We start from the raw sequence: 12,817 nt of genomic DNA, 5'->3' as shown, positions 1-12,817 counted from the left end.
TTTTATGATAAGCTATGAATAAAGAATTAATTTGTGAGTATTAAACTTACCTCTATTTATTTTCTAAAGACACTTATTGAGGATATTGCACTAGGCATAAGCAACCTCTGTTTTCTTCTATGCTTTTAGTTCTATCGGACCCCCCTCAGTATTTGGAAGGCAGCGAGGTGTGCATTGTCCACTCAGATGTGTCTGAATAAGAGGTTGTAATCACTTTGGGGCTCACAGCATAGCGCAGGAGATTGAACATTGTGGTTTTTTTAAGCTTTGCTACAGGAAACAAAACGCTCAGGGGCCATTAAAATAATTAGGATTTTGCTTATTAAACATTTCTGAGCGTCAAGCTTCCAGATGCAAAATGTCAAGTGTAAACGGGGTCTTACAGATTGGTGAATGGATCCTTTACTGTATATTAGACTGTGTATTTAACGTCCCTAGAGAACCACTGCTTGGATTACACAATAAGCCACTTACAGCAGTGTTCAATAACAAGAAAGTAGAGTCTAGTATAGCCAATCAAAATTCAATCTGCAAAAGTCTAACCTGTACATGAAAGATTCTGATTTGCTGGTTCTAGTTTCTTCTATTCTGAATTAGCCCCTTCAGTACACCTGTGATAAGAGATGGGATGGGTTACTGACCTAAAACAAGTACAGACATAAGGGATTGCAACTATTTTCTAACTTTAATTTGTTTCTTGCAACTATCCTATCCTCAAAAGCAGTCTATTTATTTGTTTTATGACTGGTACAATTTAGGAATTACAACAATACTGATTTCAGTCATGTAGCCATCATTGTATTCACAGAGAGGAGCAACAAAACAGTCACTTTGCAGACGCACCACTGGGGAAGGAGTACAACTTACATAAAAAAATTTGAAAATATGACTGCCCTTGTAAATTTATATATTCAAAACAAAGTGGCAGTTTTTTTTTTTGTCAAAAAAACAAAACAAAACCCTCTATCCAATTACCCACTGATTTCCAGTTCCACCCTACTACTCCATTGCGTTGTTGGAGCCTTCAGTTTATTATAAGTATTCTGAAAGTATGTGATCTACTCCCAGGATTCAGTGCTTGGGCCTGAGTAGCTAGGTCTGACATGTCATGATTAGGATCCCCAGGTCTGACAGAAAAATGGAGCAGTAGGAGAATGTGGGAAAGATGTGTAAATGGAAGCGGGTAAGTGGAAGGGGGTTCTTCTTGCCTGAAAACCTGTCATTTTGCCCTGGTTGGACAAGTTCCAGAGCCTCCTAAAACTTGTTACATTAACACTCTTATCTTAAAATTACTTGCAAATTACTTTTGATTTCTTTTTACTGTTATAAAAACAAGTTGTGCATTCTGACGAGTGTTAACATTTACCAAACCACAGGGGTCCAAGCAATAAAGCTGCTTGATTTTGCTAGCAGAATAGTAGGAAATTAATTAAAGATGGAAAATTGTGGCACAATATTAGGATCAATTGATATTTTTCCAAAGCGCATTACTAAGTCTGGATTACGTTTTGCAATATGTTTAGATTGCTATGGTGTCACCAGTAAATAAGTTAAATCATAAAAAGTCCATGTCCAACATTTTCCTGTGTAGCAGGTGATGTGTCAAGGCAAACCAGAATGGATGTGAAGGGTGTTTCTTGCTGAAGCACTTCAGATGTATGAGTCATGTGAAAACAAAGGCGTTAGAGCAAATAGCTTTCAGCAACACATCAAAATACAATAATTAAAACAACGCAAATATTCAAATATAGATAAATATCAAAATTCAGAGTATTCATTTTAAAGTGGCAGTTACAGAGTATGTCCTATTGCATCTTCTTAGGAACTGACATCTAGGTTCACACTGCTGCTATCTGATTTTGATCTGTGATTATGTAGTGTCTTTTGGATGCTAGTTTGATGATACTTTTGAAATGGTTTGCATATTCTATGGGGCAAAAATCATGCTGAAATTTAACCATAGTAGTACAGGAACCTTTTCTAAAATCATGCTGTGCTGAGTTGCCTTGATGTGAGCAGGCACCATTGAAAATAATTTCCATTGTCATGCGATTCTGTGTGACGCATGTCTCATCTGAAATCGCAATAATGTTTACAGAGCCTTAGCATATACTACTGAACACAACTGCAGTGTTAACAAAGTGGATTATATATAAAGTGTGTGCTAAGAACATTTATTGTTGACAATAGTAGCAAATCAAAAGGCATATTTCACAGTTCTATATCAACAGTACTGCTGAAATTACAGTGGGAAACATGTCAGTTGCTATGTGTGATAAAAATCTTCTTAGCATGCTTATATAGGCCCTATAGTGTCCATATAAAGTAACCCTTACCTCTAATAAAGGACAAACCACATGAATAGCTAGGTATTGGCTGCATTGAATGGTGCTGCCCTCTCTCTTTTTGTAGACACAATAAACCAACATTCAGTTCTTTATAACAGCTACAATAAATATAGAAATCCTCCTCTGCAGTTTGGGTCCCAGTTGCTGTGCGGATGTATAACTATAAAAAAACATTACATATACAACAATTCCTTTTATTTTGTCTTTCACTCTCTGTGTCATTCTTTCTCTATGGGTGCATGCCAAACCATGCATGGTGTCCGCATCATTGCAGCTCTCTTTGTCTGCAGGCTCCTCTGTGGACTTTTTGTAAAGAGATTTTTCTTTTTGATCTTTCTGTTTCATTTTTTCACTGCCCGCTCCTTTTCTTTTGTTCTATTTTCTTTTCAGTTAATAAAATATACAGTATATGGAGAATGTTAGAAGAAGTTATTCTGGAAAGTAAATGTGGCACTAAGTGACAAGTTGTATTGCAAGCTTTGGGTTCCACATGTGTCAACACTGTCTTGTGTTTTCAGATTTCCCAATCCATCCCCAGCCTTTTGGTCACAGCAGAGAGTAACGGAGGCTGTCGGAAGGAAGTCACGAACGAGTATGACTCGGGCAATGAGATGTGCTCTCCTCCCTCAATGCAGTCAAGCTCATCTGTGTTGAAGCTCAGTCAGGAAAAAGAAAGCCCGTCCCATCAGGGTTTTGGACATGTCCCATCCTCAGTAAAGACCCCTAATGGCCACAGTGACAACATCTCGGATTCAGGAAATTCTTCAGCCAGTTCCTTTTCTTTTACCAAGGAATCTTCACTCCCTTTGGGAGACTCTCTGATGAAGGCTAAGAGGTGATTAAATACAGGCAAACCAATGAGCCAAAACAACAATGTATGCAGCCAATTAATTGACCTGAAAAAGGCTTAGAGGGTTTTTTGCTACATGTTTATCCCAGTTTATCAATGACAACTAGCACATACTGGATTTGAGGGGGAATCCCTCTATCAGAGATAGAAATAGTAATAAAATTTAACTGAGATAGAGGTTCTTAACCATCCAACTCTACTAAACCAGAAATAACTGCCTACATTTCCCACATTTCTTGCCCCAGTGACCCAAATAAAGTGACAGGATTCACCTCAATGTGGACACAGGTAGCAATGAAATCTGACTGACCCGACCCTTACACATTTTTATATGTCATTCTCCTAGTACATGTCAGACAATTAAACTGAACATCTGAGTGCTGCAGAGAATTATTTTGGCTGGGGAGGAACCTAGACACAATCTTTAGCAAAGATACTAGCTGGAGTGGTAAATAATTACACTCATTACCATCTTCCCCTAATAGCTAAAATATCAGGGCTGGGTGGACCGGTTTGTGTGGCCAGTGCTGTAGCCATGCTTTACGCTTACAGTGATACATGCTCTACAATCTCAGATGTATTTCATTTTTTGACCTTTTAGAAACATGTGTTACTAAGGCCATTATCTTTTTTTAGGTTGTCTAGTGTTTTAATCCTTGAAATTTCTGAAATTTCACATGTATCTACTTAGTTCTAATTTTAATTATGTTCAAAGATGTTATCCTCAGTAGGCTGAAATAGAAAACAAATTAAGCTTCTTTTTTAGAAAAAAACCCAACTTTGATGTAGCATCATATTGCTAGTTTGATTTGCTTTCCCTCCCAAAGCAGTGCACATTTTTCTTATCTACACAGAATAATCACAGCGAGATTATTGGAGATATGAATAAAAAGAGCTGTGTGTTTTTCTTCTACAGAGATCTATCCTCTTGTCTGGGCTGCCTGGGGGAACACAAGAGTGTATCAGGCTTATCACCTGACAGAAACTCTTTACGTAGCCGTCGTTCAAGCTCATCATATAGGAGTACCAGGAGCAGGAGGTCTTACTCCCGCAGCTCAAGTCATTCCATAAGCTCTTATTCATCGTACTATAGATCTTCTTCAAACAGAAGGTCGCGAAGCAGGTCAAGCTCTTCAGGGGCAAGGTACATTTTTGACTGTCTTTACTACATTTACAAATTATGACAAAAATATTCTTGAATGATGATATATTTTTGGCATCTGTGGTTCCATTTTCTGTTCTATGTTTCAGACTCCTCTGAAAGCCCTTTACTTCAAAGCTATAGGCCACTAAGGCCTTAAGTCGGCAGAGTTTGGGCTATGTCAATTACCTTGTTTTTAACATCAATTTAAGACACTTCTAAAATAACTTAGAATTCACTGACAGGTGCATTTGACCAGCTTCAGGCTGCTTTTGTAGTCTCATAGACATGTATGGAAAGAGAAGCAGTGCTAATAAAAACCAAAAGCCCATTGATACAGGCTATTATTGTACTGCCCTAATATTCCACAACTCTATTACCATCTTTAACCATTTCTTGTTCTTGTGACACTCTATTCCAAGGGCAGGAAGCAACCGATTTTTTTTTTTCAATGGGGTCACAGTCAGCAATAAAAACATAGTTTGTGTCCCTATTCTATCCAAATCAAAATGAAATCTTTGGCTGGCTTTATCTCTAGCCATAACTTTTTTTGCAGTTTTGGATATATTAGACTTTTTTCCGATTTTTTTACTCGTATAAGACACAAAAGAAAAAAAAATTGACAGCGGTTACTGGAACAGGTGGTGAGGGTAATTCATTCAATAGGGACACCTCCTATAACACCTGTCTCTGAGGGGAATTGTGTTCTCTTTTGAGAGATTCTAATCATTTCCTGTTATGTCTCAGACTCAAAGGCCCAAGGAAAATCTCTCAAACAAGACACAGACAGCAGAAAAAGGGTTCTAAACCTTTCTTAACTTGACCCAAAACTATAAAGAACAGAAAGTTACACAGAATTGAGTTAAAAGAGTATGGTAAGAAGTTTCAATCATTTTTCTCTTTTCTGAGAGGTAGCCGGCCGCCATCCTTGTGCTTGCTTATATCAATCACCTTTCCACACCACAAAAATTGTGATGAGAAATAACAGCTGCCTCTTTAATGGTCTTGCATCTTTTCACACAATTCAAAGTGTTTTTTTGGAGGTGAATGGCCTGAAGTGTAGATGAGAACCTTATCGCTGTCATTTTCAGGTACATATGACCTAACATGAGGCTCTTTCTTCATGATATGGAAATTATGGCCATTTATACAGCAACAAAAAAGACTGAGCTGGAGTGTCTTCTTGTGAGATTAGAAACTCTAAACATTCCCAGGATCTCGCTGGAAGGTTGCAGTGCAACCCACACTTAGGCACTGGTAGAAGCCAGTAAAAATATGTTTACATTTTTCTCATAAGGTGTGTATTTTTTAATACAATGCTTTTAGATTGATGTAGGTCTAACTAAATAACCAACTTGCTTTACCTAGAGGTAGCCTATTATATTTACTTTGTAGACTATTTAGTCTGTTTATTACTATTGTTTAACAAAAGTTAACCTCCAGTGATGGAAATAACTTTTATTGATGCATAGGTCATACTCAAGATCTCCAAGTTATTCCTCCAAGTCTGGCAGAAAAAGTAATGGAAGCAGAAGCTCCCATGGCCGACGAAGTCCAAGTTATTCTCGCTACAGCCCTAGCAGGTATTGGTTTATATTCATTTTAAATAAAATACTTTGATGAATGCTTTTCTCATTCTAGGTTTGCAGGATAATCAGATATTAATTGTACAGATGTTGTACACAATTTCTGGACTAAAACTATTATTAGTAAAATTCTTTTTATAAATGGAAACACCAACACCCTACTCACCCTTTCTTCGTTGTCAGTCACCATCTTAGTTTTTCAGTAGAGGTCAGAGTGTAACCTAAAAACAGCTGATGTGTTTATTGAATTAATAGCATAGTTCTGTAGAAGAACAAGTGTCATCTAATAATGGACTCACAGTATTTAGTGTAATCATTAGAATAAATATACTGCTGGCAGTTTGGTCTCTTGAGACCAGATTCTGAAAGGTGAAATCAAGTCAGAGCTTCATATTATTCTATTAAAAAAGCAAATAATTAAGTGAAGTAGCACCATTACTGAAGTAAACCAGATCCACTAGATGTTTTCTAATGACTGGAGGAAAAAAAAAAAAAAAAACTGTGTGTGATATCTTACAGCAGTCAGTCACTTTCCATTTTTCATGTGCAGTTAAGGCAATAATACCTGGAATCCCTGCAGCACCTGTGCCCATCATCTCCCCCATTTCTTCTCTAATATTTATTGTATAAATCAGCCTTTATATAGTTTAAATCCCCTTGATAATATTTATGTATTGCTATAAAGAACACCAGCATTATATTCTGTTTTCCTCCTACAGAGACCGAAACAGCAAGTACATTGCTACAGAAAATGGGCCACGCAAAGGACCTCACAGAACGAGACGAAGCTCCTATTCCCCAATGAAAAAACGCAGGAGAGACTCCCCAAGCCATTTGGAGGCAAGAAGGATCACAAGGTATAAAGCATTACAAAATTAAACAAGCTGTAAAGATGAATAGCTATTTTTCTAGAGGAGGGTAAAACCTACCTCAAAACAGCTTAGTTTTTTTTTTTTTTTTTAATTCAATAAACATTAAGCTTGGGGTTGCCACCATTTGATCCATGGAAAACCAAACAGAGTGTGTGTGTGTGATGTTGCTTTACAACAAATAGTGGCTGTGGTTACCTTAAATGGGCATAGGCAAACCAGTAATGAAATTTTATTAAGCATAGTAAAAAAGGTTTTAAACGTATTTACAAATGGAATACATTTTTTTTAAATATTTTTCAATGTAGAGTGACAAAATAATCAAATGCTGAACAACATGACGAAAAATACAATTTTGTTTATATATGAACATTTAAAAAGTGTGGGGGGAGAAAGAAGAATTAATAATGGTTAATAAGAATATAGGACTTACCCTAAAAAATTAGAATGCATTTTATTAAAAAAAAGTATAAACTTTTGTTTTCTTTTACAGTAGCAGGTTTACTATCATTAAGTCGATCAAAGGCCAAGCCTTGTACATAAACACTAGCCAAAATACAGAAGGAGTTAAAGTGGTTCTAAAGTTAAAATTCCATGCATTAAGGTTAAAAATGCTTTACCACTTGTCTTCCCCTCATTCCTAAACACTAACCTGTACCCTACACTGGTCCAGCACTGTGTCCAGCCGCATCTCTTTTCTCCCTCCTTCCTGGTCTTACAGGAGACTAAGGCAGGAGCCATTCGCTCTTGCTGCTGTCAGATCCTGTAAGGGGGGGGGAGCTGGGGCGGGGAAAGCTACTCTGTCTATAGTGTTTAAAAATTCTATCAATATTTTTTTAATTTCTGTCTGTGATCCTACTTTGGAAGCTTTTTCTCTTGCCCTTTTCTTGTGACATCAGAAAAGGAAATGGTGGGAATAATTCTTATTAGGACAGGAAGGTGCAGCCATCATTAAAAACACTGGTAGACATTTTCCACTCTACAAAAGTGTGCTCTTATCTCAGTCTACATTTAACAGATTTCAGAAAATGGGAGAAAATCTCCCTGAAAGAGACACAGACAGAGGCTAGAACCCTTCTATGTTGAGCTTTAAATGAAATGCACAGTGGTATGTGGGTAGTTGTTGCAAATCACTTTTATAAAGTTTTTAAAGTTTACGTAAACCCTCACCTTGTAAAACAACCCATCCAGTTTAAAAAAAAGAAATGAAGGACAAAACATAATCTCTGTTCTCAGCTGCATAAAGAGTTTAGAGTGCTAGGGGAGGAGAAACAGCACTGATCTTCCCAGTGAATAGCTGTATGTGGGGGAAGGAGTGTCAGGACAAGTCTGATCATTGGAGGAGAGCAGGCCAGAGAGTTGACCACAGTGTGTTCTCAAGCCTAATGTGGTCAGTTTTCAATAGGAAAACAGGGGGACTGACAGGAACCCCAGGGATTATGCACAATGGAATAAAATACAAACAGAACAGGATACTTTTATATACAAGTACATAGTATGGCAAGCACATATCAGGAAAATGAAATGTTGGGTTTACATATTTAATGTTTGTATACACATTCTGTTTATTGTTGAAAGCCCTGAATCGTTATTTGTAATCTATAAATAAAAATGATTAATTATTGTCAGGATTTGCATTTCCCTTGTCTGAAATAATTAATCATCCCTTAACGTTTTGAGGTCAGCAATATTTCATCGGAATTTCTAAGCTTGAAATTCAGTAACGTCTGAAGTAAAAATGTATACAGTAAAAATAGGAGTCCTTACATTGCCACTTGTGACCTAAGATAATCTAGCGATTGGGCACCTAAAATTCATAACAAGCTATGCTAATATGTCTTCCATTCTTGTACACACAGTGCTCGTAAACGCCCCATCCCATACTACAGGCCTAGTCCATCATCCTCAAGCAGCGCGAGTAGCCTTCCATCTTGGTACAGTCCCCGAAGCAGGTCCAGAAGCCGCAGCTACTTTAGCCACAGAAGCAGTCGAAGCAGGAGCCATAGCAGTAGGAGGAGCAGCAGCAGGGAATGGAAGAGAAGTAGGAGCCGAAGTCCAAGCTGGAGCCAGAGCTCTGACTCATGTGACAGCATAAGGCGCTGAGATGTATGTCTGACTGCAGGAGCTTTCACATCATAAGAAGCTCTGTAGCAGGGCTGTTCAAATACGTATTCAAACATCATTTCCACTGGTATTTAATAGCTTCCGATAATCAGATAAATGGCAGTTTCCATTTCTATATCTTTATACTATAAGTTAGGGAGCTGACTAGGGAAAGCAGAAGAGATGTCGAAAATGCCCAGTACCTATGTGCTGATTGTTACTGAAATTATCCCACACAAGAGAGTATTAAAGCATCAAAGCTCTGGAATTCACAGCACCTGTCACTAACTTGGAGTCCCCATGACTTTCTGACACTATGTGGAATGGCAAGCATGTGACTTTGTCACTGTTCAGATGCTAGATGTCAAATCATCAGTGAGCCATGGGTGTCATCACAGCCTCTGAAACCCAGTACTATCTCCATATACTACAAATCGTTGACAACGCAAACCAGGTTCACTCCAAGGACTTGTTTAAGCAAAGCAAATGCAGGGTAAGAATGTTTTACTCCCTGATGATACAGCAGCTGTTAAACATGGAAATCACAGCTAGAAAAAGAGATATTCCCATTCATCCTGGTTCCTGTGACCTTTATGAGAAATGGTTTGTTTGGATAACTGAAAGGCAGGCTATCACAATATCCAAACCCAGCTGTAATCTTCTCATCCAACGATATAGAGATTGCTACCCACCTAAGCAGCATCAATGCCCTGCGACTTTATCATCACATTTACGATATATGTTCAGGATGTTTGGACATTTTACCTGATTTATTCCATTCTCATACTTGTAAAAGAAGATAATTGATATACAATAATGGGGAGATGGGATAGCAAGTACTGAAACTGCTAATTTATATTTCTTTAATAATTTGTGGTATTGCTATACATGAATATTTATGTATTTATTTTTGTTATTTATTATAATTTATACTGGTACTGGTATTCAAATATCATATATATATATATATATATATATATATATATATATATATATATATATTCCAAAACCAGTGGATGCCTAAAAAGCATACTGTGTTTTCTGAGTATCTGTTTTTTGTTTTGTTTTATTTTGTTTTGTTTTTTTTTATGGTTATTATATGGCATCCAGATAATCTGCCATATACAATTGGTCTTCACAGAAATATATAATAATGATCAAGGTAAACAGTTCAAATAAGAATGCACAAATAGACACTAAAGACTTGAATGTTATGTGCAAATTGGTGTAAGCGTTTGTTCCTACATTACTATGTTGTTTAGATAAATACCTGTTTGCTGACACATACGGCCGGATTTAAAGAAATAGTGTGCTATATATACTGTATACTTGTACTGTAATATAGCATCTGCTGTCCAATCATGGTAGAATCATGACATTTTCTTAATGTTGTCCCAGGAAGTGTAAAGATTGGCCATACAGCAAATATATGCACAGAGGTCACAGTGAAATTATTATGGGAACCATTGGTCTTCCAGGCACCATCTGAAAAACATTCTTATCAATATCTATTCCACTGAAAAACAACAAATATCACTGCAGCTCCGTAACTGGTTTAAATAGCAGTTGGCCCAGGTGCTTAACTATATATAATTTTACCAATCAAAGTGACTACCTGGAAAAATGTCCTTGTCAATATACAGTAGAAACCATTGACTCATTGTACAGGCATCATTTACTGTTCAGCCTGGTAGGATAGTAACAGTAGTTGCATTCATGACCAGGCCCAAAGGGATGTGAGAATTTTGCTGTTTTTTCCATTTCTTAACATTTCATAAGGCCCATCTCCTTCCCTGCTTTTTATACTTAGCAGAGACATGAGCTTCAACTCAAATTCATCATGTCTGTAATAGAAATTGAAAAAGACTCTTGAAGTAGCATGCAAGTCCCTGTCCACTGTGCACTACAAGTGCACTGCAAATGTTCTTAGAAGTGCAGTCGCTGTAGATCTGAGGAGGACATGCAAGAAAAATAAAAACAAGCACATGATTGGATAATAGAAATCACTAGAACTTCCACTCATTTCAGATCTTCCCCTCAGATCTACAGAGACTGAACTTTCAAGTGCACATGCAGTGCACAGTGGATTTTCCTTTAGTAAATCAACCCCTCTGAGTGTATCTATGGTCAACAAAGCTCAAGACAAAGCACTGTCCGGATTTATTTAAGAGTAAATGGCAAGGGATCTGTGATAGGTGCCCAGCAAACCTCTGCATGGTAGTCTTTGTTGTGTCTATGTTTTATTAGTACATGGACAGTCATGGATAGGAAACACCTTTGCGCTCAAAAATGTGATTAAATATTGTAGCTATCACATCCTACAGAACAGCAAGGTGTACTGAGAGAACAGCAGAAGTGACTAGAAAGAGAATATAGTGGATCTTTAGTTGGTGTTGGTAAGCTTAGTAAAACTATGAATGTTGATAGTATAACCATGAATGGTGATTTTTGGTAATTTCCTGCTGTGAGGACAAGGCACTCATAGAACCAGAGAGGATAATATTTGATGACCACTGGGCAGAATATTTTGTTTGTATTGAAAGTTCAGGATATGTATTTATTTATTTATTCATTTATTTATTTTATATTTATTGTGAAGGAAATATCAGGGAATTTTCATTTATAGCATACTCACGTCACAACTACCTTGACAGAAAGGGAAGACATGTCAATGCAAAATAATATACAAATACTAATAAAAAGCATTATACACAAGCTTGTATTTGATAAAGTTGATAGCAAAATGATCTCCCCTTCCGCAATGTATTTCTGTGCACCTGGTAAGGTAAGGCAGGAAATAGCAAATGTATCATACAAAAAAATACCAGCCAAAAGTGCAAGAGCAAAATAATTGGGTTACCTGTCATTTACTGCACAGGCATATAATTCCTTCTATGGAAAAACAGGAAAATATAATTATATAGTGTTGCCTTTAGCAACCAACCAAATATCCAGTTCAATGTTCCTACTGTGAATAAAAGGACATGCTTCTTTCTTAGTGTATTAGGTACCAATGTCCTAAAGATATTCTGTGGCTGCTTTTAATGCTGTACTGTTATTTACTTTAGTCTTATTAAAAGGGATTATTTATGTATTTATTTTATTATTCAATTTTGATTGTAAATGAAAAATACTACATTTCAGTATTCAATTACAACCGTGGGTTAGCAATGAGGAAGTCAACAAAACATTATCTCTTTTAACCTGTTATTTATTAGGAATCACCACTATGTTTATGTCAATGTTTTATTATATTACTTCTGTATACTTTTTTCTTTTAATTCTTTCTTACTGTTAATGCTTTGTGAGATCCAAAGAGCAAACTTAAAGGGAAATTATAATATTTTTTTTTTATTTTTGCAGTTACAGGGCAGAAGAGACTCTGGGGTCGATTTACTAAAACTGGAGAGTGCAAAATATGGTGCAGCTCTGCATTGTAGCCAATCAGCTTCTAACTTCAGCTTGTTTTCATTAAGCTTTGACAAATAAACCCAGAAGATGATTGGTTTCTATGCAGAGCTGCACCAGATTTTGCACTCTCCAGTTTTAGTAAATCAACTCTTGTGTGTCTATTCTCCCATAAAACATCTTAATCTCTTTTGTTTGCTAATAGTTTTTTCTATTATGCACTGACTACAGTACACATACTGCCCCGTATACAATCTCAACATCTGTAAGAGTCAGGTACAGGGAAAGTGTAACTCTTGGTATGTGTGTATGTGTAAGAGTTACATCATAAGTGACCAGCCTGTGAAAAATATGGAGGACTCCAGACCTAAACTAGGAAATTATAATGGCAGAAAAAGAGCAACGGGGGGGGGGGGGGGGGAGTGCGGATGCCGCTTTACTTGAGAAGAACACTCTAGGACAGTGATGGCAAACCTTGGCACCCCAGATATTTTGTAACTACATTTCCCATG

General features: G+C 37.0%; 1 protein-coding gene across 1 annotated transcript in view; it reads left to right on the top strand.

Moving 5' to 3' along the window:
* The window catches only part of SRRM4 (serine/arginine repetitive matrix 4), a 185,307-nt gene extending 175,474 nt beyond the window's left edge, over positions 1-9,833 (top strand). The window contains exons 9-13 of the mRNA XM_082268959.1: positions 2,867-3,183; positions 4,115-4,342; positions 5,812-5,922; positions 6,645-6,782; positions 8,654-9,833. Coding sequence (XP_082125085.1) covers positions 2,867-3,183; positions 4,115-4,342; positions 5,812-5,922; positions 6,645-6,782; positions 8,654-8,897 — 1,038 coding nt within the window. The 3' untranslated portion in view covers positions 8,898-9,833. The remainder of the gene's footprint in view (positions 1-2,866; positions 3,184-4,114; positions 4,343-5,811; positions 5,923-6,644; positions 6,783-8,653) is intronic.
* The last annotated feature ends 2,984 nt before the right edge of the window (positions 9,834-12,817 follow it).

The sequence above is a fragment of the Pelophylax lessonae genome (assembly GCF_965119305.1).
Source record: "Pelophylax lessonae genome assembly, chromosome: 1".
Lineage (NCBI taxonomy): Eukaryota > Metazoa > Chordata > Amphibia > Anura > Ranidae > Pelophylax > Pelophylax lessonae.
This window is presented reverse-complemented; position numbering and strand designations above follow the sequence as displayed.